Source organism: Sphaerodactylus townsendi, linkage group LG01, assembly GCF_021028975.2.
Source record: "Sphaerodactylus townsendi isolate TG3544 linkage group LG01, MPM_Stown_v2.3, whole genome shotgun sequence".
Taxonomy (NCBI): Eukaryota; Metazoa; Chordata; class Lepidosauria; order Squamata; family Sphaerodactylidae; genus Sphaerodactylus; species Sphaerodactylus townsendi.
The window spans coordinates 52,522,661-52,550,434 of record NC_059425.1 but is presented as its reverse complement, the minus strand read 5'-3'; the positions used below and the strand labels follow the sequence as shown (position 1 = coordinate 52,550,434).

Here is a 27,774-nt window from a genome sequence, read left to right as displayed (position 1 = left end):
ATAGTTGAAACAGAGCCACCTGAAACTAAATCCATCTAAGATGGAGGTCCTGTAACTGTACTGGGAAGACCTGGGATTTGGTTACCAGTTTCCAACCTTGGATGAGGTGACATTAAAACCAGCACCAACTGTCAGGAGACTGGATGTGATTATGGTCAAGGCAGTGATGTTTTTATCTTGCTGGCCTCCTTGCTCTTGTTTTTGTTTGCAGTTTTCAGCTGTATGTATTTTCTTGGTTTGGCATCCTTTTCCCTTTCCTTTCCAGTTGTCCCCATCAGTGCATTAAATTTTCTTAATGGCGCCACTTGGATTTAAAGCTAGAACTGTAACAATAAGGATTTAATTATTGTATTGATCTTTTAAATGAACAGTTTATGATGTAAACCACCCCGAACCTGTCTATAGTCAGGAAAGGGCAGACTACTACATCTAATAAAATAAATACTACTTCTTTTCTATTAGAAGCGTCTAAAAGCTGCTGAAGCAGAGAGCAAATTGAAGCAAGTTTACATACCAACTTAGTAAGTACTTCAAGCATGAATACTTGTAATAATAATGGAAAAATACCCTATCTCTTATTGGACAAAGAAGCATTCATAAAAACTAGATTATGCTTCAGACATTGTTAAAAGTCCAATAATAACTATGCTGCCACTTAGAAAACTAATTTTCACAAATATAAGTGCTAATATTATGTAGCTTAGTTTTCTAACAGAGCCTTCAAACTTCAGTTGACTTAGAAAGGTGTAATTCTGCTTAGGAAGGTGTTATTAGGGTTAAGTCCTGCTTTCAGTTTTGTGAACATTGGCATTAAAATTACTAACTAGAAATAGTTAGTACTTTGACCCCACTATAAGCATTGTTGCACAAAGACCGAGTAGGTTGTAAACCCATGCTTAGTTTCTCATGCACAGATTCTAATAAAGTTACTAATTTTTACTGCCTCTGGTTCTTGTTAATCAATGCTGCTAATCAAACAGCCCCATCCAAAGGGTGGCAGAAACGATTCAGTGGAACCAGCACAAGTTCACTCTGGTATGTTTGCCTACCTCGCTGGTTCATTTGGTAAATGTGCTGGCAGGGCAGACAAATTGGCAGGCAGGTGGGCGACACAGACCTTTGCCATTCCAGCTATGCTGGCATCCAATCGGACACTAGTGCAAAGAAGGGGGCCAAGTGTTCCCAAGGATGGAGCTGACTTTAATTGACTCCCACCCGGTCTTTCGCGCTACTGATGTGCAGCTGGTGCCCCAGATTTATGCCACCAAAAGGGTGGCTTAAGTCCATTCATCCTCATGGAGGGTTTTTGGCCAACTGGGAAGGTTCTTTGTTTTTCCTGCCTCCCTGCCCAAAAGCCCCTGGAGGCAACCGGGCAGCATGGTAGTGGGCGCCACATCCTGGTACCAGGGATTGTGAATGGGGTTGCCCATGCTTGCTTTCTTTCTTTCTTTCTTTCTTTCTTTCTTTCTTTCTTTCTTTCTTTCTTTCTTTCTTTCTTTCTTTCTTTCTTTCTTTCTTTCTTTCTTTCTTTCTTTCTTTCTTTCTTTCTTTCTTTCTTTCTTTATTATTCAGATTGTCAATTCTTCAAAGCACCTATCACGCTTTGAAGATATATAACCCATTTACATTTGCTCATAGTTGTATGCATATCTAGCATCCTGGATATAATTAAATGGAACTTTGCAGTGACTAATGTGCTGGCAGCTTACAAGTCTCTGAAAAAATCTGATTATTGAAAATAGTTTCATTTCCATGTTACCCAACTAAAAATGGGTTGGCACTTTATAGCATTTTTGATGGTGATGTTTCTTATAAGTGGGTAACCAAACTTAATAGGAATTTTTTGTCACTTAAAGCTTGTTGTTAAATGCATATATGACCAGTTGCCTTTTTTTAATTTCAAGCAACAAGCCAAATCCTAGCCAAATATCTAGCATCAATGGGAAGCCAAATGCCATGAATGGAGCAGTTGGAGCACCTCATCAGGCTCAGAACTCATTAATAGGCCGTGCGTGCGAAAGCTGCTATGGTAAGTAAGACTGTCTCTGTGTCTTATATTTCACTTGTATACAAATATTTTAGGTAATCCTGATCCAGCACTTTTGGTTTCCGGGGAAACTGTTGTATGCAGAGAGTTTCCCCAAAAGGTTTCTCCAAAAGTGCTGGATCAGGATTACCTAGAATATTTGTATACACGTGAAATGTAAGACACAAAGATGCAGAGAGCTCCTTTGTCTGCAAGGAGCCTCCCTATTTTTGCTGTGGTGGGAACCTCCATGTATACATCAGTTTGTATATCTAGTGCTTTGTGATAAGTGAAAATGTTGGACAAGGACTAGTGAGTCTCGGGTTCAAATATCCACTTACTATGAAACTCAGTAGATGATATTGGTCCAGTCATTTTCTCTCAGCCTAATTTATCACAGAATTACTGATAAAATTAAAGGAGAGGTGAGACAAATGTGGTATTCCTTTGAAACACTTGCAAAATCAACTCAGCACAGGAGTTCTGTGTATAGAGTATAGAGTTCTGTGTATAGAGCAGAGTACAGACAGGGATCTGTATCATATATACATTGTATACAATCATTTAGTGGTTTTCCTTTATGACAATGTGCACAATTTTTGTCATTTTTGTCATACTGACCTGAATGTAGCTAAATGGTCTCAGCCAATGGACAATAGGGGCAACTGTCCCAGATCCTTAAGGAGAGGGATGACTATCTAAACTCCCACCCTCCCCAAAAGGGGGGAAAGAGGTACAGATTCTTGCATCTTCCTCTTCTTGGGCTCAATCACCTGCCTTCCAATGGCAGCGGTGGCTCTGGCCCACCTGGCAAAGGGTGAGGGCCACCCAAGCTTGGCCCCGGTGGTGAGTGTTTCTGGAGCCCCATCCTGGACTTTTGCCCAGGGCCTCATAATCACTAAGACTACCCCTGCGCAGAAGACATATATTATGGCATATCACTATGTTTTTGTCATCTGCAGCCAAACTGTTGTAGCCCTGGTAGGCTGTGAATATTTTGGTCCTTTGGGCTTGTTGAGCCACAAGCTGCATTATGGAATCAGTTCACAATCAATTCCATAGGTTTTCAAGCAGTTTGGAGAATAGATTTGCATTAGCAGTAACAAAACATTTAAATAATTTTTTCTTCAAGTCAAGTAGAGATAATTCTATTTTTATTTGCTCTAATAGTTTAATAAAATTTATTGAAGCAATACACAAATAAAAACACATAGATGAGAATACTTTTTTAAATTTAATGCAGCATAAATAAACTGAATTGTCATTCTTTCCACTTCTAGCAACACAGTCTCATCAGTGGTATTCTTGGGGTCCCCCCAACATGCAGTGTAGGCTGTGTGCAACTTGTTGGGTTTATTGGAAGAAATATGGGGGCCTGAAAATGCCAACTCTGACAAATGAAGACAAATTTTCTTCTACTCAGACAGCAGAGGTAGGACATTATTTATTTTGATGAGATTATAGTACAGTGGTGGCGAACTTATGGCACGCGTGCCAGAGGGGGCACTCAGAGCCCTCTCTGTGGGCACGCACGCTGTCGTCCAAGTTTGAGCATTTGGCAGTGACGTAGCACCAAGGACACGGGGGAGTATGTGATGTACCGAGTGCATGCCCCTGTGGGGGTGTGGCAAGGAGGTTCTGGGGGCGTAGTGTGGCGTTCCAGGGCCAGACGGGGCCAGATGGGGGTGTGGCAGGGGTGCAGAGTGCATGCATGCCCCGGGCACAGTTCCCCCTCCCTCTGCCCCTGGCACTCGGTCTCTAAAAGGTTCGCCATCACTGTTATAGTAGATCTGTTCTGTTTTACATTTCCACTGTTATCCATGATTATTGTACCCAGTTAATTGCTTCCATATTGATGGTGCCATTTTTTTATCACACAGAATTCCTGTTAACCATGATTTCTAAAAATTACCTTGGTTTTGTTTTAGTTATGATTGCCATAGTATCCTTGCATCCCTTCAACAACAATCCTATAAGCGGAGAACAGTCCTAAACAGACAGCAGTCTACTTCGAATCCTACTGAAGTCTATTCAGTGGGGTTTACTCCCAGGAAAGTGTTACTAGGATTGCCCTATTATTTACGTTATATGTTGTATTTGAAAAGTTATTTATGTTCCTTGAATATCTGCTATTAATTGAACAAAATCTACCTTTTTTACAGTACAGTGATTGACCTAAGGTAGTTCCAGAGAACTGTAGGAATTTATAAGATATAAATGATGATAAACAAATTGGAAACATTCAATTATGATTTTTTTCACACGCAAAACCGAGAGTCAGCCCTGTCCAAGAGGTCGTTGGCTCCTCATATCTCAATCCACTCCAGGGATGTCATCTAAACCACCCATCAGTCTTGTCTGTCCTAGCCAAACAATCTTTGACCTCTGGTCATGGTGAAAGGGCTGTTTTCTTGCCCTCCTCATCCAAGACCAAGAAGTGATCCTGGTTGGCAGGGCCTGATTGACCCTCACGTTCTCAGACTTCAACCTGTCATCATCATTGGTCTGAGTCCACTTTGCCCTCATGGAAGTTACCAGTTTTTCCTAGTTGATGCAGCGCCAGTTGGAGCTGTGTAGATTGGCATCAGACTTCACCTCCATCCATGCATTCGAGCAGGGATGGCTCTTGTAGATCTTCCAGCAGTGATTCTTCTTCACTCCACTTGTGAAGCTTCTCCTCCGAGTCAACGAGCTCAGTGCCCTGATGATTCAGGTTCATTTGGCTGACATTTCTGCATATCATTTAGGTTTTGAGTCTGCCTCAAACCCCTATTACAATAGGTTTCTTATAGGTTTCTAACCCCTATTGCAACAGGTTTCTTATGTCATATAGAAATCATAGTAATTTTATGGTTGAATTTTAATTTTTGTTACAGGATCCATGTGTTAGAACGCACATGTCACGACAGGCAACACAAGGAATACCAGTCCGGAACACGGGCAGCCCAAAATCTGCTGTGAAGACACGTCAGTCTTTCTTCCTTCATACCACATACTTGACTAAACTTGCCCGCCAGGTCTGCAGAAATACCCTTCAATTGAAACGGGCAGCAAGAAGACCTTTTGTCCTTATTAACTGTGCTGCCATTAGGGCAGAATGTAAGATGTTTTTAAATTCTTAGTTCAGTGTGCCATTACTCCAACCGCTTTCTGTCGTTTTTATTTTTTTTCTTTTTCAATAAACACATTTTTTTCTGTTTATATCCCATTTGTGTTCATTTCTTTCTGAATTTTTATTTTCGTTCGTCTGGCTCGTCACCAAAGAGAATTTACTGAAAATGCAGTAAGTTCTATAAAAAGATTCAAAACTTATTGAATAAAAAAATAGGTTTGAAAAAGCAGATATTTCTGAACATTAGTTGTGTCTGCCTGCCTCATCCTATTGTCATATGTTTCTTTTTACATCAGTGTTTAATTTTGTAGTGGAAAACTGTTTCATACCCCATTAAATGCAAACCAGTTTTGGTAACATATAAGGATGCTTTCAAATTGGCTGTGGAACAAATCCTGTTAGGTATTAATTGGTTTAAAATGGTTAGGTTGGAGGGGTTAGATTGGAAGCAAAGTGGCATAATGACACAGCATTACAGTTCATGGCAATGTCCCTCTGCCTTGAGATGGAGCAGTGGACATGTTAAAATACTTTTTATGTGTGAATATAAGCGTAGGGAGAAACTGCAGAGGCAGGGCCTATTTGATTTTGAAACCATAGATTGCTGCCATATGGTAGTGGCAGAGGCTTGGGGGAGGGGAAATGGTGCCAGGGCAAAACCTGTTCCGGGGGCCCCGCACCCCCTCCCCCCACTTACCTGGCTGTACTGCTCCTTCAGCTGGCGGAGCCTCCACTGGCTGAAGGAGCAGCCTGGCGGGGCTGAGGGGAGGGGTGCCCAGTGGTAGCCCAGCCAGGCTGCTCCTTCAGCCAGCGGAGGCTTTGCTGGCTGAAGGAGCAGCCTGGCGGGGCTGAGGGGAGGGGTGTGGGGGTGATTCTCTGCCCCCCTTGTGACCAGCTGGCATGCGCCAGGGGACATGTAATCCCACATCTCCCCATGAGCCTCTGTGTAGTAGGTGGATGTGAGAGAAAAGCTACACAGTGGAATTTTGATTTATGGTTGCTTTTGAGAATGTACTCCCCATATTAAGCCTTCCTGCCTGCAGAAATGTGTAGGACTACTTTTCTAATATTCTATTAGTGCATACTACCCTATCCAACATTGACTGACACTAGCTTGAATCTTCTACTTTGGCTCCACGTGCACTTTTCTCTGTGTGCTGTAGGAGCAGTCATCCTTGGTGCTTACTGAAAAGTATCAGAATTGTGCAAATGCTTATTGATAGAGGGTGCTATATTTGCAGCAGAGCACTGCACCAGAGAGAAGAGCACACAGAGCAAAGGTATAGGGCCCAAGTCTGTGTATGGAGGAACTGATGTCAGGGTAAGGAAGTCTAGATAGAGAGGAGGAATTCATTGCATTGATGCCGTCTTCTGTAGCAGGCCAGTGTCAAGTTTAATTTCTAGTCTGCCTTGACCAGCAGTGGTTTATCTGAGATGCCTCTGTCTGCCTATCCCAAATCCATTCTGTGCACCAATCACTAGTTTTACATTTTTTTCTGAACAAAAGAGTTTAGCTACTCTTGCCAGGTGGATGACGAGATTTGATTTAATAAAGGTTTGTTCAAAGTGGGTGAATTAGCTTCCATTGTTTTTTCTTATTCAGCATTTCCTTTCAAAAGAAAACCTAGGAGCTGCCGTTTCTGCCTTATTTCACCTTTGTTCTCCCCTATTTCCATGTTGCTGAACTCTTGTTTTCACCAAGAATACTTTTACAACTTTCATTGCATTCATGTGGGCTTTTCTTATGTGTTTGTATATGAAAGTCAGTAGTGCTTTTATCAAATGAAATATTTATCACCAGTGGTGGGATTCAAATAATGTAACAACTGGTTATTTACAAGCACCATTTTAACAACCGATTCTGCCGTAGTGGTGCGAACCTGCTGAATCCCACCACTGTTTATCACCCAGGCTGGATTTTACTAGTGCTCAGAGATGAAAAAGATGGGTATTAGAAGCAAAATTCCTGCTCATATTATAGAAGCATTGCAGTACCTAGGTAGAGCTGTTGTTCTCCATTGATTTAAGTGTGGGAAAAGCACATGTATTCATGAATGCTGTGCATGGTCCTCCCCCCTTGATATGAAGAAAAAGTACTTTATGCCCATAGGAGCCCTTCATTTCCAATCAATGGGCCATTGGCTCTAGCTGATACAGGCAGGAACACAGTTTTCATTTGCAGCAGATTCTTCCAATTCATAATAAGGATGGTGGGAGTTCTCTGATAGTCTAGTATCTGTAAAGTGACACAGGATTGCAGTCAAGGGATTCAGTCCACCAAGTACTATTGATTTGCATCCTCCATTCATTTCAGAAATGCCAGCATATGCACACTGCATAAGCTATATTGAAAGACACAGAAATGAAAACTCAGTAGTGTGACTTGACAGACATAAATGATGTGTGCCTGTCTATTTAATGACTGATCCTGTTAACTTACTTAAAAGTTTCAATTGGTTTGGGAGAATATTCCCTTATGATATGCCACCTAATGAATGTTCTCATACAAATTGCTTAACAAAAATGTGGTTCATATCTTTAAAAAGTAACATTTATATAACATTTTTAGTGACTCACACATTGTACAATCAATTTTGCTAGCTTAACACCTTCACATTTATTGTAGTTCTGCTCACTTTTATAGACACGAAAGCAGGAGCAGCATCCACTTGGATGGTAATATATTAATATGCACAGCACATGCCTTTTTATCTACCAGATGCACAAATAAATCTGCATCCAATAACATCCTGAAGATATTCACTGAAAGAATATGCCATTTGGCTGCATTTTATAATTAAATATTATTTTACAGTCTGTTGCAACTGATTTTAGACTAAAACCCCTGGATGAAGAGTTTCCTTTAATGTTTTAATTTCTTTGCCCAGTCATAAGCAGGAAACAGACATTATTTCATACGTATTTTTGGTTATTCCCCAGTCTCATTTTATATTCCTCATGATGAGTACATTATGTGGATACAGTCCTGCAGAACATATAGTTGCTGAATGATTCATACATATTCAAACTTTAAAAGATGCTTCAACAAAACCAGATTTATACACTAAGCTCAAAATAGAACTGAGCCAAACTCTATGAAATGCCAATTTCCTTGAGATATACTTGGTGATACAAAAGTAGTACAGATATTTACATGTCTAGTCCTAAAGCACAAATTCTATTCATGCTTTCTGTTTATTTTTGACAGACCTATGTTTAAAGGGGTTGCTGCGTTATCAAAGGCCCCTTCCGCACACGCAAAATAATGCATTTTCAAACCACTTTCACAACTGTTTGCAAGTAGATTTTGCTATTCCGCACAGCTTCAAAGAGCACTGAAAGCAGTTTGAAAGTGCATTATTCTGCATGTGCGGAATGAGCCTAAGAGTAGCAATAGTTTGTGCCTGATAAGTGTTGCCAGAATATTCTGTTCATCAGGCCAAGTAAGTTCCAAACCACAGTCTGTTACTGCTCTAGTTGCTGCAGTTGCTGAGCCATGCTGATGACAGCCTTTATGTCACTTATGAGTGTGTGTGTCGGGGTGGTGGTGTTGTAGAACCTAATGGGAGGATGCATTGGAATCCTTTTGCTGGATTCTTTCAATTGCTGTTATAGCTAATTTGAAAGCAACCTCAACAAATTGACCCTTGCAGTGTAGCTTGTGAAACAAGTGCCCACAATTATGAGTCAAGCATGGTACAAAAATGCTCTCTGAGTGATAGAGGATGAGTGTGATCTTGCAGAACTGAGGGCAAAGATATATTTTTCAAGGCAACAGGTACTGTTGCAGTGGTTAAGGCTGCCGTTCCTTGCTGCTGTCACCTCCTGTTACATCACTGATCTTTTAATTCACTCTATAGGTGTTGTTGCTGGTTCCTCAAGGCAGTAAAAAGATACACCTGGCTGCTGTAAAAACCACACTATAGCATAGACAGTGCAGTTTAATGTCAGTAAAAGTGCAGGAAAGAGAACAGAAAATACAACAATACTGGTTAACAATTCCTATGACACATACATATCAGCACTAATATACATGTATAAAACAAGTCCAAGAATATGTATGAATGTGCGAGTTAAACACAGTCCATAATTATAAGCATTGCTGCATAATAGTCTGTCCAGTAAAGCTCCTGGGGCACACCTCCACATGCAAAGGAAACTCTGTGTGCGTGTATTCTCCCAAAGCAGATTCTTGCAGCAGCTCCCCAGACAATAAATGAATCAAAGGAATGAAGTAGTACACTGGCATCAATCATCTAAATCCTTCCAAAATGTAATCCTTCCAAAATGTACTCCACGGTAAATGGCCACGTTTTCAACTACTGCCTTCCTCACTGGAAAATTTCATAGACACTTGTTACACTTGCCTTTAGTTAATCACAAGATACAGAGGCAGAAAAAATGTGTCATGCACAATCCAGAACAGGCTAAGTTCAGGATTGTGCATGAAAGATTTTTTCAGCTTCCTGTGATTGGAAGGATTTAGATGATTGATGCTAGTGTACTGCTTCTTGCCTTTGCTTCATTTATTGTCCAGAGAACTGATGCAAGAATCTTCCTTGGGAGAACACAGGTACATGGAATTTCCTTTGCATGTGGAGGTGAACCCAGGAGTTTTACTGGGCAGATTATTATACAGCAATGTATATAATTATAGGCTGTTTAACTCACACATTTATACATATTCTGTCTTTATATGTGTGTATTAAGGCTGTTATGTATGTGTAACAGGAACTGCTAAGCAGAATTTTTGTATATATTTTCTGTTTCTCTTTTCCTTTTATTGACATTAAATTGTACTGCCTGTGCTATAGTGTAGTTTTTGCAGCAGCCAGATGATTGGTTTTGGTTTGTTTTCCTGGTTTATGCATTGTATTCCAGTTCTAGTTTAAAATCCAATTCTTTTTTAGTAAAAAGATACACCACATTAAGAAATGAAGTTGTAAGTGAGCTCCTTGGGAGAATAATTAGGAGAGCAAAAGGAGATTGAAAAAAGATTTAAGAACTGGTGACCAGTTGAAGAGCAGGAACCAGGGTTGAAGCAAACTTCCCATGGAAATAATGTAACATCCAAATAATGCAATTGTGCCAAGAAATTGTGAGCATAAAATATGGCTTGTAGCTGCAATTATGCTTATTGTGAGTGGAACAATCCACTTTTTAGAAAGTAGAGGGATTCTCCCTCCCCCACCCCCGAATCATATAAAGGCACATGATACATTTCTCTTATTTTCTCATGTGGTTAGAGACACATTTCTGAAAGAGAGTTTCATCGTTGGCTATGAGCCTTGGTGACTAAAAGGACCCCCCACATTCAGATGCAGTAAATCTTTGAATACTAGTACTAGTAGGCCTTGGTCTCTATCCTGTGTTTGTTGGTCCTCTAAGGACCACTGATCCAGCAGGACTCCTCTTACGGTCTTAGAAAATAAGAACATAAAAATCCCCTGCTGGATCAGACCAGAGATCCATCTACATCAGGGGTAGGGAACCTGCGGCTCTCTAGATGTTCAGGAACTACAATTCCCATCAGCCCCTACCTGCATGGCCAATTGGCCATGCTGACAGAGGCTGATGGGAATTGTAGTTCCTGAACATCTGGAGAGCCGCAGGTTCCCTACCCCTGATCTACATCAACATCTGATTTCACACAGTGGTCAACCAGTTGCCCTGGAGGATCAACAAAAGCCAAAAACCGTGCTGAAGCTAAGCAGATCTGTATCTGGTCAGTGTCTGTACGGGAGATCACCTGGGAACCCCTGTTTTGGTTGCCTGGTGTCATATGATGGAAGCAAGATGATTCATATTATAAATAATGTCCATATGCACTCTTGAGATGACATGTAGAAATAATACAGAGTAAATAAAATGTAATATAATTTCACAGCAAACTGCCAATCTGCAGCCAGGGCCCTGTATTCTACCACTTGTCAGGTGAAAGGACAGTAAAGTGAATTCTAGCACAATTCTAGCACTTTCATGCTGTCCACTTTTTATTGTTAAAAATTCTGCACAAATGTCTACCTGGTTGTATTTTTTAAAATGTGTAAAACTGTTCGGAGGTAGAGGGGTGGGTTTGGGTAATACAACAAGCTGGCCAGTCAGCTCCACACAGCTAGATTCTATTTCAGAAATTGCAGATCATTTTCCCCACCTAGATTTCAGAGAAGAAAATTATACTTATTCTGAATACAGTGGAAAAACTTCCAGATAAACTTTATTCAGCTAAAAATATCACATCTTGGTGTACATTAAATTCAATGGAGATTTCTTCCCTAACAAATATGACTAGGACCAGAGGTTTTACAAATTATATTTAACATGCTTGGGGGAGGGGGGGGGGCGGTGTTTCTAATTGCTATTTTTGTTTTCCGTGCAACTGGCTAAAATGTAATCCTTGGTATCCATGTTATGAATTCTTCATGCAGAAATGAACAATGTAACTTCAAATGAAAAATGGCACGCAGGTCTATTAAAATGTGCCCAGCTCAGGTTAGCCATTGTTCTGCTGGAGAAAGTTCATTTGGTATTCAGTGATTAGAGGTTAGAACTTTTTGAATTAGTTATATGTTTCCTGGAACACAATATTCATGCTGGGCCATTTCGTTTCTGGCTCAACAATAACTCTGATGATTTACCACACCTCCATCTGCATGTTGAAAGTGCTTAATGGATAAGTTTCCTCTCTTCAAAATACCTCTTAACGGAACTTAACCTTAGTGGGAAATTGCAATCAAAATGGAATTGTACAGTTATGAGGCAAGAGAATGAATAACAGGAAGGCCTAAGATATGCTACAGAGTCAGCTATTATATAAAGTAGAGATCCAAAATAAGTAAAGTTATCATGGACAGAATTGATCAATATATCTTGTGAGGGTCAGACTGTGTGCCCCAAATCACAGCAGTCTGTCCGGCTTTCATTGTGAAATATGCATATATTGGGAATAAAGAAGGTGGGCTGACAGAAAAGTTACACCAAGTGTACTTTACAAATTAAACTAAAAAGAATTAGCAAGGAAAATTTAATTTTGCAGAAATACAGTGGCTAGGATTCCACCAGCTTCTTTACTGGTGAAAAGGGGGAGAACCTGAATGTACAAAAGGCAAAAAGGCTACCTGGATCTGACCTATAATGTTGTTTTAGTTATAGCCTGGTTAAGTGAAAGTACTGTGTAGGACATGAAGGGGATATAATTGATTATTCAAATAGTAACAGCTAGTTCTCCAACTCCACATTTGATAAGTAAAATAATTTAAACAATGTGATAAGATCATTGCCTATATTGTGATCTCGGTCATCTGGTATACTGTTGATTGTGCTTGGTCGAAGTAGTGAGGAAGTGGGTGGTCCAACATTTGTTGGGCTGAAAGGTGGCAGTGTGTTCTGAAATTTTCCTTCCTAAAAGACAGCAGAGAGGATGAATAAAAGGGCTGAGAGGATCACTAATTTGTGTGCTCACCTAACCCGGCTTAGACAAATTACCTTTCTGAACTCAGGGAAGCTCTCACACCCACATAGCGATGCTCTACAATTTTGTCAACTTTTACAAATTCTTAGCATTTGATTCTGTTGGGGTTATTTTGAAGACGCATAATGTAGAAGTGCATCTGACCACTGCACCCCTCCAGAAAATCATAAGAACATAAGAAAGAGCCTGCTGGATCAGACCAGAGTCCATCTAGTCCAGCACTCTGCTACTTGTAGTGGCCCACCAGATGCCTTTGGGAGCTCACATTCAGGATGTGAAAGCAGTGGCCTTCTGCTGCTGCTTCTCCCGAGCACCTGGTCCGCTAAGGCATTTGCAGTCTCAGATCAAGATAGATCAAGATAGATCTCCTTCTCCATAAATCTGTCCAAGCCCTTTTTAAAGCTATCCCAGTTAGTGGCCATCACCACCTCCTGTGGCAGCATATTCCAAACACCAATCATTCATTTATTTATTTATAATCATTTTTATATACCGCCCCTCCCCCAAAGGGCTCTGGGCGGTGAACAACACAATAACAAACAATCACATTAAAAACCCCATTTAAAACAGCGGATTAAACAAAATTACATCGGCATCCAGCATAAAACTGGATGCGTTGCGTGAAGAAATGTTTTCTTTTATTAGTCCTAATTCTCCCCCCCACACACACAGATGAGTTCAAATATTCCAAGGGGGGGAAGGCAAGGTAAAAATGTTAATAATAGTAAATAATGATAATACAACTTTACCCAATAATAAAAACTTCTCTTTTTCTGGACCAAACAAAGGAAGGGGCAAAGGGGTATTAGGCCTATGCTTCAAAATCAAAGAGGGATTCAAATTTAGATACTCATTAATTTTGGGGGGAGACACCTTTGATGAATTTCACAACTTGCTTTTATATGCATCATGTATCATCATGTTTTAAAATTATGGCTCGGGGCCTCAAAAAGTGGAAAAAGGCTGGTCCATCCCCTCCCCCTAATAAAATGTAAAATGGTGGATCAGTTACTCACTGAAACTCTTTGAAATTAGCTTTGTACAACTGCCTTAAAATGTGTTTGTGGATGCATTCTGACACATAAGTAACATCCACATAAGTGGTCCTATCCAAAGGGGGGGGGGGGAATCAGCTCATGGAAGTGGCATGTGGCCGCTCCATCGGATTTGCCCTTTCAGGGGCACTTGCCCCAGTGGATATGCAATTCTGAATTTTTGTCTATGTGATGGCAGGCTTAAATTTTAAATGGGTTAGCTGATTTATGTAGGAAATGTGTGAAGGCAGTCATACATAAATTGAAATATGTAGATGAAGATTAAAATGTCTAGTCAATTCCCATATTCTAGGTCAGGGGTAGGGAACCTGCGGCTCGAGAGCCGCGATGCTCCCTCTACTGCAGCCGAAGTCGCCAGTCAAGAGATCCTTGCTCCTCGCCTCTGCAGGCAGCAGGGCAGGCGCACCAACTGCCCACGGCCGGCTGGACTGCGCCACGGGCTTCCCCTCTCGCCCGCCCCATTGAAGCGGGGCGGGCGTTTTCCCAGAGGCCGGCGAGGCCAAGCCGCCAGCTTCATCCTTGCCCGCCCTGCAGGCAGCAGGGCAGGGGCACCACTGGGTTCACAAGGGCCGGGTTGTGCCGCGCCGTCGCCGTAGGGCTTCCCCTCTCGCCCGCCCAGTTCGGAAGCGGGCTGGCGCTTTCCCAGCAGTCGGCGAAGACAAGCCACGGGCTTATTCTCTCGCTTCCTTCACCCCTCGCTTGAGCGGGGCAGGCGCTTTCCCGGCGGCCGGCAAGGCTGAGCCACTGGTTTCATCCTTGCCGCACCAGGCAGCAGGGCGGGCGCACTCAATTGCCCCCCCGTGGCTTCCCCCCTCGCCCGCCTTCCAGTTCGAAAGCTGGGCGGGCGCTTCCAGCAGTCGGGCGAAGCCGCGCCACGGGCTTACCCCTTCCCACCCACCCCGCTTTGAGCTGGGCAGGCGCTTCCCGGGCGGGCCGGGCAAGCAGCTTGGAGCCACTGGAGCCTGATCCCTGCCCACCCTACAGGCAGCAGGGCGGGCGCATCCACCTCGCCCCCCCCCCCGCGGGCTTCCCCTCTCAGCCCGCCTCGGGCTTGAGCTGGGCGGAGCGGCTTCCCTCGGGCGGCCAGCTGCAGGCTGAGCCACCGGCTTCATCCTTGCCCACCCTGCAGGCAGCAGGGTGGGCGCACCAATTGCCCACAGCCGGCTGGGCCGCACCGCAGGCTTCCCCTCTCACCCGCCCCGTTTGAGCGGGGTGGGCACTTTCCCGGCGGCCGGTGAGGCCGAGCTGCTGGCCCCATCCTTGCATCCATGAGCTTCTCAGAATGAGCAGAGTAAAAGGTAAAAAAACCCTATATATACAGTGTTATCTTTATTTTAAATGTCAAAAATTATTTGCGGCTCCAAGTGTTTTCTTTTCCCATGGAAAACGGGTCCAAATGGCTCTTTGAGTGTTAAAGGTTCCCTACCCCTGTTCTAGGTGCTTTGAAAGCATGATAAAGGTTTCCAGCATTCCTGAAATTTAAACCCATCATTCCTGCATTATACATATAGATGAAAGAAGTCTCCCCACTGTTGCAGCACATTCAGGTGTCGATGTGGTCCTATCCTCTATAGAGTGCCATGGTCTGACCACTTCGCTCTTAAAGCCTGGATTGAAATCTCTATCCCTCCCTTAGGTGACAGGCATATTTGGACCCGCCCACAGAAACTCATAGACCCCATTGGGTTCAGAACATCCTGTGGGAGTCACCACCTGCCGGCGACTCTCTCAAAGAGCTGATAGGGAGCTGGGAACCAAGCTCTCTGAAGCGACTGAGATTATTGCACCACGGTGTCTTCTCCGTCCCCAATCCAAATCAGCCCCTTGGTATACTGAGGAGCTAAGGAGGACTAAACAGGAACTGAGGCGACTGGAGCAAGTGCAGTGGCGTACAAGGAATTGAGACACTAGTTTAGGATGCTTATGAAAGCCTATGAAGGAGGCAAAAGGAATTGAGCTGTGAGCTCAAACCCAGCACAATTGTTTAGCGTAATTCGGACACTTACAACCTTGAATACAGGTCCCAAATCTCAGGAATTAGCTAGCTGTGAGACTTTTGCAAGGTTTTTTGCAGGCCCCTTGCCCATCTTCTGGTCCTTGTCTAGACCAATTCCGACTGCTTGACAACACTAATGTCGAAAGGATTCTGGCTGCTACTCAACCCAATATTCGTCCCCTTGGCCCGTACCCATCCTAACTGGGGAAGATCAGTGAGGAAGTGCTATGGGACCCCCATTCAAAATTATCAACTTCTCCCTTGAGCAAGGAGTATTTCCAGGGCAATTAAAAGAGGCAGTAGTCCGCCCGCTCTTAAAAAGACCATCTTTCATTCCTTTGGATCTGGCCAATTATCACCCAGTTTCGAATTTATTGTTCTTGTGTAAGGTATATGAGAGAGCAGTTGCGGAACAGCTATAGATTTTCCTGGATGACACAAAGGGGTTGGATCCCTACCAGTCCAGTTTCCATGCTGGTCATAGTATAGAGACCATGCTACTCGCCATTGTGGATGAGCTCCGGCTCCAATTGGATCAAGCGGGGACTGTGCTGCTGGTATTATTAGATCTTACCATAACAGTAGTCAACCGTGAACTTCTGGTCCACCACCTTGCCAATAACAGAGTTAGAGGGACAGCCTTGCATTGGATGACCTCTTTCCTCCAGGACCGGGGATTGCAGGTGATATTCTTTGGGGGAGGATGTATCCAAGCGACACCCCATCAGGTGTGGGGTGCCACAGGGAGCCATCCTTTCCCCGATGTTACTTAAGATCTTTATGTGACCCCTGGCCCAGTTGGTACAAAGCTATGGTTTACAGTGCCATCAGTACTCTGATGACACCCAACTCATCCTTACAATGCAAGGTCAGCTGGACCCTGCCTCTGATGCTTTCCAGCATTGTTTAGATCAGAAGCTGTGGCTGGCTGGTTGAAAACAAGCAGACTGAAACTTAATCCAGTAAAGACGGAGATCCTGTGGCTGGGTTGGGGGTAGGGTGGGGTATAAATATATAAATAAAGAAATAAAAATAAGGAGGGTTCTTCGTTGCAGAAAAATTGGATCATAGAGCCCCTCAGGGATACTACCTGGGCCTATGATGTCCCAACAATTACAAATGATTTTTTAAAAGAAAAAAATGCTATAGGTGCTAAAGCTTTAGAAGAGAAATGGTGGAACTGCATCTTTCAACTTGAACATTTAACCTGGTAATGTTGGAAATACTGGTAACATTGGAAATCCTATTTGGATTTCCTTTGTTTCTTCTGTAAACTCAAGGCTAGGGTTACATTCACCAAAACTTCACTGCTGTTTATGCAATTGTGGCAGTGTTGAATGTTATATGGTATAGCTGGCTCATGATATGAAACCACAGTCGATTCATGCTGTCTATTTGTGATTCCTTTGTAGTAACTAGAATGGGATTCACAGATTTATGAAAACAATTGTGACATTTCTTGTAATGTCAAAAATAATTATCAGAATTTTTCTTACCTTTACTTTATTATTGTGCTTCTTTAAAAATTCCAGAGAGACTCTTGCCATGTGACCAAGAAGCAATATCCATATATGAAAATGAGGGGAAATTTAAAATATTGGCTGCTTGGCCAGGCGTGATTCATTGAGTTGAATCCAGCCAGCTTTTTATCTCAATTATGGCCAGTTCCCCTCCTTATCACTGTAGCCATTCCATGTGGCTTTTGTCCATGCAGATCCCATGATCCTAGTGACATCTCCTCCCCTTTTAATTGGTGGGGAAAGCTGGTTGCATTCAACCCGTAATGTGGCAGTTTTCACTGGAAATGTGATGAAGACTTGAGTGTATTGTCAAAGGCTTTCACGACCGAAATCACTAGGGTGTTGTGGGTTTTCTGGGTTGTAAGACCATGTTCCAGTAGCATTTTCTCCTACCATTTTGCCTGCATCTGTGGCTGGTATCTTCAAGGGATCTGATGTGTAGTAAGCCATGTGGAGGATATATACCTGCAGTTTTCTGTCTTTTATCCCAGTCTTGGGTGCTCATTTTTTGACTAGTGCTGGTATGGAGGAATATCAGCTCCTTGTTTATGTTCTCAAATTCTTTGCAGGTAGTGTGGATTCTCTCACACTAGAATCAAGACAACGGTTAGTGAACACCACCCAGACACAGGGTGTCGCTCTGCAGGAAGCAATCAAATTGATTAAAATGCCTGGCAACTGCTATGCAGATGCCCTCACTAATTGATTATGCAACTTCAGTGTTATGTACATATACTAAAATGGGTGGATTCCACTTAACACATGCAAATTACATTTGCAAATTGCACCCTGAACACTTTTAACCAATGCAAATGGTTCTTTCTCCCACCCTGGACATTCCACAGGTATATATACTCCACTTGCTTTACTACGATCAGATCCTCTGAAGATGCCAGCCACAGATGCAGGCAAAACATCAGGAGAAAATGCTACTGGAACACGGCCATACAACCCAGAAAACCCACAACACCCTAAACAGAATAATGATGTGATATCACAGGGGTATGGAGTTCGAGTATGTGCTTCATTAAGTTCTGCAAATTGGCTTTGCTACAGAGGCGCCGTCATAACTGGCTGTAAAATGTACCCCTCCTTATCCAGACAGCTATTTATCAAGTTTTCTGCCCATTTCCCAACCAAATAGAAGCTACAAAGTTGGATAGTATCTTTGCCCATGTTCTGAAGCAGAGTTCCCTTTTGTTTCAACACTCTCAATACTTTGCAGTTTTTCATTCAGTTGCAGTAAATCTATTGCTGTAAACCTAACCCCTCACCCATTGGTGACTGTGCAACAATAATAATACTGCAGCAGTACCAAAGTCATAGAATTTATAATGAAGGTGGAGAAAGATTATGGCCTTCAAGAGAAGTGCATGTTTCTTCACCCAGACTGTTGTGTGAATGGGCCCATTCTTTCCCTTGCCAAAGTGCCAGTTTTCACAACTGAGAGAAACACTATTTATGCTCTAGAAAGTGCTCAAGAAAGACAATCATATAATTTTTTTAAAAAGGCATACAATTGAACATGTCTTTCTAAATAATGTATAGAAAAAACACAGGCTATTCAAACAAATGCAACTTTTACCTCAGCTTTTCAAGCTTGGTAAACTTTTATATTGTCAGCAAAGGCGGTGGAATGTAAGTCAAAAGCATCAAAATAAACAAATAAATATTTAGGGAAGCAGAGTGTGCTTCAACAGGAATGACAAAATAATTTGGTAAAGGAAGGCTTCAAGTAAGTTCCCCTGTATTCAGTAGGCTTTTGCCTAAGTAAACATGTGTAGACTTGGGCTATAAAAGATATAACATGGTTATGAATTTCTATTTCTGTTTTTTGTCTCATGAGTGATTCTTATTCATGACAGTTTGATGAGATTTGAATGCAGTTTTTTTTTTCCAATCTGGTGACAGCTAATTATGGACCACTTGAGATAATTGCCCTTACTCAATTTTTTCTAACTGAAATTTTTCTCAGTGGGCTATAAGCTGTCTGAGCACTTTTATGAGGTAATGTTCTTGCTGTATGTGATCTGACTGAGGCATCAAGTCTTATGTCTGTAACCAGGTAACTATTCAACTATTCCCTACATTCTGGCTTTCATAAAGGATGACAACCAAAATCTGCAGAACTAAAAATTATGTGTTTAATAAAATCTGTACAGATAATTAAAAGCTATGGATTTGAGGAGTCTTTATATACAAAAGTATCTGCAAAAAAGAAGCCCAATCTAACCAAAACAATGTATTTTTAAATACTATTGATTTTAATGAACAAAAGTTTACTATGTGGTTGACATTGTTTCATTGAATCCATTGGCACATTAACGAGCTTAAATTTGACCAGATTGTGTGCAGTAATTGAAATAGTATAGCATGTTCTGGCCTATGGTTATTAACAATTCTTTTTTGTATCAGTTATCATTCTGTAATAACTTGAGATGTGGGGAAAGGGTTTTGTTTCTCAGTATTTAAATTATGTTTATATAGAATGAAAATTACCATAAAATGGCAGTGTCTGGTATAGCAATTACAGCACCATTCATTAACTTGACAAGGAAGGCAGATTGTGTAATGTTCCACAGGACACACACTTTATCATCTCTGTATCATGACCTTCCTCTAAGGAACTTGATGTAGTAACATTCTTTAGTTTTATCATCACAACAATCATTAGGATAGGCTGAAAAAAAGCATCTTGCTGACGGCTGGCTGCTAAGACCCAAGATGTTAGCAGGAGATGTAAGGCTGCTGCTGCCAACCTGCATCCAGTTCGCACATTTTTCTAGCAACACCTAGTGAGAGAAGACTCAAGTAATACTTGTGCTTAGCAGCTCTATCTCTGTTACAACTCCACTTTAATGGTTGCTGCTAGTAGGATGACATCGTTCCACACATGTTCATTAATGAGAAACTACAAGGAGATGAGGGTTAGTCACAGAACTAATATCTACTTTGTACTTAGATGCCATGGCTGAGCAGAAATTTGAACCTGGGTTTCCCTGGGCATTTCATAGCAGCTCTTCTAGAGCAATGTAAGCAGAAATGTAAGTAATTCTCTTATTATCAAAGGATGGTAGGACACACTTTTACCTTGTCTGAGCATTCATGCTTATAACTCTCTATAGCAGGGATTCCCAACCTTTTTGAGTCTTTGGAATTCAAACACAGTATGAAATTCAAACACAGGATGCAATCATAAAATGTCCAAACCAGAAGGTGATACCAAGCACAAAATGGCTGTTGAGGAGGCAGTGCCAAACACAAAATAGCTGTTGCAGGAGCTGTGCCAATAGCAAAATGCCTGTCATGGGAGATAATGCCAACCACAAAATGTCAGGGAGTGAGGTTATGCACAACTCTGATTATAACTCTTCATCCTTGCAGGCAGAAGCTCTGCTTGACCAAATGCCTTTTTAAATTAATGAACTGTTTAAAAATATTTTCTTGAATACTTCAATCTCACAGAAAGCTTACCTCCAATCTCACAGGAAAAAACCTTGTTCTATGGTGGCAGCTACTGGCAAAGCAATGGGTTTTTTGTTTGTTGGTTGGTTTGATCTGGAGCCACTAAGAAGCCCTACTGGGCAAAAGGCCCAACTCATTCTCTAAAAACACTGTGGGTGCCAGAAAAACATATTAGTGAGTACCATGGTGCCCACAGGTGCCACATTAAGGACCCCTTTTCTATATGTTCTCAATTTTTAAAAGGTCTGAAAGCAAAGTGTTCCAATTTATGAAGTTTCTTTAATAACACTTCTGTTCTACATGGTGGAAGGGGACCATTTGATTCTAGGGCTGGTGAGCAGTGGCGTAGCACCCACAAGGCGGGGGTGAGTGTGGGTGTGATGCCCCTGGCGTGCTCCAGTGCAGGGTTGTGGCGGGGGCATTCTAGGGTGTTCTGGGGCTGGGTGGGCAGAGCTGCAGCAGGGGCGCAGGGCGCGTGCATGCCCTGGGCACAGTTCCCACTCGCTCTGCCCCTGCTGCTGAGTCAGCCCTTTATATTCACACTGAAATTGTTTATATCTGGTGATTTTGGTGCCTCAGTGTAGCACCTGATAGAAATTACTGGCTGTGCTTTCAACTTGCTATTTTTTTTAAAAAAAGATTCTTAACTATTTTCATATTGTTTTCACTTGCACAAATAGGTCATTTTTTTCACAAAAATTGTTTTTGTTTCAAAGTGATGTGGTGCCACAGGTTTTATCTTAAAAATGTAAAGTGTTGATAAAATGAAAAATATAATCTAAATTTTTCTATCCATGTGTTCATGGCTTATCTTAGACTTCTAACCTTGGGAATACAGCATGAAGCCATGCTTAATCATATTGCTGCTTAATCAAACTAGTGTGTTATTACTTGAGAATATGTAGTGTGTTTTTATGGTCATACATGATATACATGTATTCAGTTTCAGTGGTTTTCAAGTTTTCTATTCCAGGGAACCTTTTCCAAATCCATTTATTTCTGAGATACCCATGAATCTCTGCCACATAACCTATATTTATTGCTGATGACTCTGTGCCCATTCAGGCTTTGGAGATCTTCCCATCATCTCGGGTGCCTGAACATGTGTCCTATATATAATAACACCAAATGTTTCCCTGAAATCTAGGACTGCCAACTCTTGGAGAGGAAATTGCTGGATATTTGGGGTGGAACCTGGGAAAGATGTGGGTTTGGTGAGGAATCTCAGCAGAACATCACGCCAAAAAATCCACCTTCCAAAGCAACCATTTTCTCCAGGGCAACAGATCTCTGCAGTCTAGAGATCAGTTGAAGTTCCAGGACTCCAAGTCCCACTTGGAGGCTGGCAATGATAATAAAGTTACAAGTGAAGGAATTTTGTATGCTATTACTGATCTTGTTATTGGGGAATTCTGGACCTTCTGTGGAACTGGAATTTGAAAACCACTGCTCTACTTGATTCTGTTTCTACCCAACCCTCAAAATAATACTCTATCTTCACTCCTCAGATGCTGACAGACATTGTGAATTTGTTGAAAATCCTTTGAAGATTAAAAGTACTAGGAAATCATTATCATGTGTAATTGGGTATTTGGGTGAGTCCTCTTTGAACAAAATGAATTATATATGATAGTGATAAACAAAGGACATTCAAATGCTATGAATGCAAAATGTTTAGTTTTGGGGTGCTGTGAAGATTCATTAAATAGCAGTGGCTTGTAGAAATCTAAGTCATCAAGGAGAGAACTATGGGAGAACCATAACCCCATATGTTTTTTTTCAATCTAGGTGTTTCATACAGGGCAGCAGTAAAACACCTAGTTCCTGCTCTCCAGTCTGTTGTAGGTCTGTTGTGTGTGTGTGTATAACCACATCAGTAATGTGGTTGCCTGACTGTAAACATTCATTTACAGGACTGTAAACATTAATTTAAAGTTGTATGTATTTCTCAAAGTATTGTTTATTTACTTTATTTATCTCCCACCTTTCTCCCCAGTGGGGACTCACAGTGGGTTACATTGTTTTTCTCCTCCTCCATTAAAAAGGTATTTGTTTTAAATTAGCAAATGTGGGAAGCCTACAGCAGCTTCTGCATGTCAACTTTAATTGAGTGTCTAAATACTGTCAAGCTACTTCTGACTCGTGGTGATCCTATGAATCAATGTCCTCCAATACTTCCTATCCTATTTCAGTGCTCGCAGTCACATTTTTTTCAAGCAAACTCCCCAGGATTTTTTATTTAATCTACCACAAGGAATTCACTGACAACCAAAGATGCAAAAACTTTTAAAAGGTGTTAGAAGTATGCAGTTCTTCAGAATACCATCATCACCACCACCACCACCACTACCACCACCACCACCACCACCACTGCAGCTATGTTTAGTCAGGGGCAGAACCTACGACCCTGCCTTGCTAAGCAAAGTGTGAAGCCTTCTTCCAATCTAAGAAAACTTCCTCAACCTTCAGTTGTTCTTTCCTCAGAGGAAGAACCAGACAACCTTGATCCTTCTCTCTGTATGATAGTGGCAGACTTTCTCCTGGAAATTACTAAATGCCAGTAGATTTCCTTTGTCCTAACATGTATATCCTATGTTGTATATGCTTTTTAATCTGTTTTTATTATTGTTTTACTGCTGTCTATGCCAATAAAGGCTTGCTTCTTCTTCTTCTTCTTCTTCTTCTTCTTCTTCTTCTTCTTCTTCTTCTTCTTCTTCTTCTTCTTCTTCTTCTTCTTCTTCTTCTTCTTCTTCTTCTTCTTCTTCTTCTTCTTCTTCTTCTTCTTCAACAGGAAGAACCAGAAGTAACAGTATAATCCTAAACAGAGTTAATTCTATGTCCGCAGTCATCATTAGGCATAGGAGGATGTATCTCTGTTTAGGACTGCACTGTTAATCTATTAAAATTTATGGTAGATTAAAGAGGTGCCTTTGATTAATTGGGAACATATAATTAACATTATTTCCCCAAATGGCAGTCCTCATTATTAGCCAGGAGATGCAAATGGTTCTGGTCACCCTCACAGATGATCTCTAGAGGCAACTAGGCCAAGGTGAATCAGTGTCTCTTCTCGGGAGGTTGTTGAATCGAGTTTTGAGTACATCAACCTTGAAGCTGTAGGTTTTCCCTTGGAATTGGGTTTGTGTTTAGCTATATCCCATGCAATTCAGCTTGCTGTCCCTGGGCTGGAGAATGCGCATGAAGTTTGGTAAAGGTGATAATGGTTCTTGAAGTGCCTGTGAACACACTATGAAATCACATCCACATCAGCTCCAGTGTTTATTTTAAATTCCAAAATCAGACCAAAAATTTGCAAACACCCCCCCCCCCCGCTATGAGTTTGGAACAGCTGACTGGTCCCAAAAACGTCTGGTCAGAGGCACTCTCTTTAGATGCAACTTCTCTTACATCATGAGTGTGGCCAACAGTAGCAAAATGTCTTACTCATTTGCACCTGTAGCACTCTGGAGCCTTTGCACAACACTGCCCTAAATGCATGGGTTTTTCCAGAGTGTGCACACTTAGGTGTCTGGCTTCGCTTGCAGTGTAGTAAACTTGCTTACTAGGGTACTTCTTAAAAGGTTTGGGACTTTTCCTCGCTGGGATGGGGTGTTTAGGAAACTTTGCAGTCCTAGAAACCTTTCGAAGTCTTCTTGGAGAACTTTGTTCATGGACTTGTGCTTTAATCAGTTCAGAGTTTCTAATTCGTTGGATTACAACATCCAGAGTAAGGTCACTTGTAGCTTCTGAGAAAGTTCTGTGTCTAAAATACCCACAACTAATTGGTCTCTGATATTTTCAATTTTGCTAGTCCCATAATCACAAATGTCTGCTTATTCATGCAACCACCTTATATAGGTGTCTTCAGATTCACCAAGCTGCTGCTTCCTCTGGCAAAAACAAGCTCTCTCGTGGATAAGGTTGTGTTTAGGCACAAAATATTCTTCAGATTTTCCCAGGACTAGATCAAAGTTATTCTTATCCCCCTTCTGTTGCAAAGATGAAGGAGTTGAAAATCTGCTATGCTTGGGAACTCATAGCATAAATCAAGTAGCATCTTTCCTGCTGCCTTCTCATGCAATTGAGTGGCAATTCTGTGCCTGGAGAAGCACGGTTTCCAGGCAGACTATCCAGCAGAAGTCAAAGGCTTCTGGTGGGGAAAACTTTACCATTTTCTGATGCTTCAGTTCCCTTCTCTCTCTCTCTCTCAAGCCTCAAAGAGAAAAATTGCAGGTCTTTGCAAACAGTAATGGAGATGACTTGGAGTTCAAACATCTGACACCCATGTTGTGAAGGGCAACAGGATGGTCCTCATGGATTTAACACAGGTTTATTTACAACTAACAGTAAGACTAGTTAGAACTATAAACAGCTACACTGATGTCTGAGGGCACTTTTGCACAAATAGAAAAATGCACTTTCAATCCACTTTCAGCGCACTTTGCAGCTGGATTTTACTGTGCAAAATAGCAAAATCCACTTGCAAACAACTGTGAAAGTGGATTGAAAGTGCATTATTCTGCATGTACAAAAGTGCCCTGGATGCCTCTAAGTCTCAGCTACAACTGCTTTTTCTAGGTCTCTTAACTCCACCCATTAATGCAAAGTCTTAAAGGCACACATCAAAACAATAGGATCCATCTTAGCTGGTATCCTTTCTCTCCCTCTCTGCTGTTTTTATTTTGTTTTATTGTTTGTGCTTTTCTTGTCCTTTGATTGTTCCCTTCCTTTTACTAGTTTTAGGACCTATTGGTTTTAGAGTGTTGAGAATGAAATTGAATTAGTCGTGATGAAATTTGTCAGTAATTTTGATTTTATGATGCAACTGATTGTTGTGAGTTGTTCTGAGCCTCCCTTGATTGGGGAGGGTGGCATAAAAATAAATGAATGAATTGATGATGCACTTTCTTTTAAAAAATGAAACAATCACAAAAATCTCTTTTTGACATTACAGAGATTCATCCTGCCATGAAGCCTAATATAATCAAGTCAACACCCAGCCTTCAGAGTTCCATGTCGAAGCGAATGCTTGTGGCCCCGAGCCATTCGGCATTAAGTATTTTGGGGAAAAGGAACTACAGCCACCATCATAATGGCCTGGATGGTATGTGTAAACCTGAGAGGTGACTTTTTTTTTTGCAACGGATTGAATCTACACAATCTTGGTCCATTCTCCTCCTTGTCACAGCCCCTATATCACACTTTTTTGGTCCATTAGGGTCTTGTGATCCCAAACATAGCTTTCCTGATGGTCACAAAGGACCTGTACCTACCTCCTTCACCAGGGAAAAGCCTGGGTGGGTCCAACTGCATGTGCATAAAATTTAAGGCAGTACCTCAAATAATATGATTCTGTTAATGCTGTTATATCATATGTAAGTATGTATCAGGTACTAGCTGTTATCAATAAAGACTTCCGACCCAGCATCCAGAGTTCGTCTATTGACTTCAGTCTTGAGACCTCACAGTATGCCGGGTTTAACTTAGGACTACCAGTTTTTGGTTAGAAAATTCCTGGAGGATTTAGGGATGAGGCCTAGTGACAGTGGGTTTGGGGAGGGACCTCAGAGTATAATGCTATAGAATCCACCTTCCAAGGCTGCCATTTTTTCCCAGTGAAATGATCTCTGTCATCTGGAGACCAGTTGTGATTCTGGGAGCTCACAAGCTGCCTCCTGGAGACTGACAATCCTAGTAAATGGCTTTCTTTCTGGAATGAAAGCAATTTATTAGAATCATTTTTATTTTACTTGTATAACTGTCCAAATGGCTATCATAAATTGAAATATCAATAAGAACAGTCAATCGAACTGAAAGTTACTATAAGAATTCACCCAAAACAACCAGAAACAAATAAAAAATCAAGAATAAACCACATCAAATGAAAACAAAATTAAAAGACTCTAAAAGTAATTCAACCAAACCCTTTATAAAAGAAAAGGTCTCATAGCTAGCACTAAAACACCAGTTACAAAGGTTCCAGGAAAGGCTATTAGTCTACAGACATGGCATCTGAGTTAAGGAGATCTTTTCTTCTCAATGAAAGCCTTTGAAGGCAGATTTGAATCAACAGGCATATTTACCAAGGGCTTAGACCATTTACAACATTTTAATTGTACCCAAAAGCTAACTGTAAGCCCTGAAGGAGATGGAGGTTAGAGTGTAAAGCAGTGTACCCACAAGAACTTGCAGAGACATTCCATTTCCCGCTCTTTCACTATTTCTTTGTCCCTTTTCCTGAGAGCCTTATGCCCTCACCCCTTTCCTGCTTCCTTCTTTTCTTCCCACACACTAGCCAATCTCCCCCACCCCTATCTTAAGCTTCTGTTCTTCAGGCTTGTGGTAGCCTATTCAGGGGAAAATTCTGGTCAATTTGTGCACTGCCAGCTGAGCCTAGCCTGGTTGTGCCATTGGGAACCTGCAAGGACATACGGGGACATGTTTTTCCCTGTATTCCCCCTCCACATTAATTCCTTTTCTCCTCCTCCTTGCAAAACCTATATCCCCATCTTTGCCTGCTTCCTTCTCTACTTCCCATCCACCTAAATGATGCAGCGGCCAAGAAAGCCAATGTAGTGTCAAGATCGAGGGATGTAATTGTACCTCTCTATTCTGCATTGGTTAGAACTCACCTGGAATATTGTGTACAGTTCTGGGCACCACAATTCAAGAAGGATATTGACAAGCTAGAACTATCCTAATGTCCAAAATGGTAAAAGATCTGGGAATCCTATCTCTATGAAGAGATACACTTGAGAGAGTTGGGTAAAAGTACTAGTTTGGTGAGGAAATGGTTAAAGAGGGTGACATTACAGCCTGTAGTGGGACCAGTAGGTTCTCTCCCTACTTCCTAGAAGAACCAAGAAAGAAAATGAGGCTTGTAAACAACCATAGCCAGCAATTATTCAAATCCCACCACTGATGATAGCCATATTTAGATATTTGAAGGGATGTCATGTCGGTGAGGGAGCAAGCTTGTTTTCTGCTGCTCCAGAGACTAGGACCAGGAGTAACTGGTTCAGGGTAAAGGAAAAAAGATTCCACCTAAGCATCATGAAAAACCTCCTGACAGTAAGGTCTGCTCGACAATGGAATGCACTACCTCGAAGTGTGGTGGAGTCTCCTTCTT

General features: G+C 41.6%; 1 protein-coding gene across 3 annotated transcripts in view; it reads left to right on the top strand.

The window, feature by feature from the left end:
* Nucleotides 1-27,774, top strand: part of MTA3 (metastasis associated 1 family member 3) — a 228,140-nt gene that overhangs the window by 134,667 nt on the left and 65,699 nt on the right. For all 3 annotated transcript variants that reach the window (XM_048495449.1, XM_048494638.1, XM_048493832.1), the window contains exons 11-16: nt 463-521; nt 1,905-2,029; nt 3,307-3,458; nt 4,903-5,125; nt 22,154-22,240; nt 25,600-25,749. In XM_048495449.1, the coding sequence (XP_048351406.1) occupies nt 463-521; nt 1,905-2,029; nt 3,307-3,458; nt 4,903-5,125; nt 22,154-22,240; nt 25,600-25,749 (796 nt within the window). The remainder of the gene's footprint in view (nt 1-462; nt 522-1,904; nt 2,030-3,306; nt 3,459-4,902; nt 5,126-22,153; nt 22,241-25,599; nt 25,750-27,774) is intronic.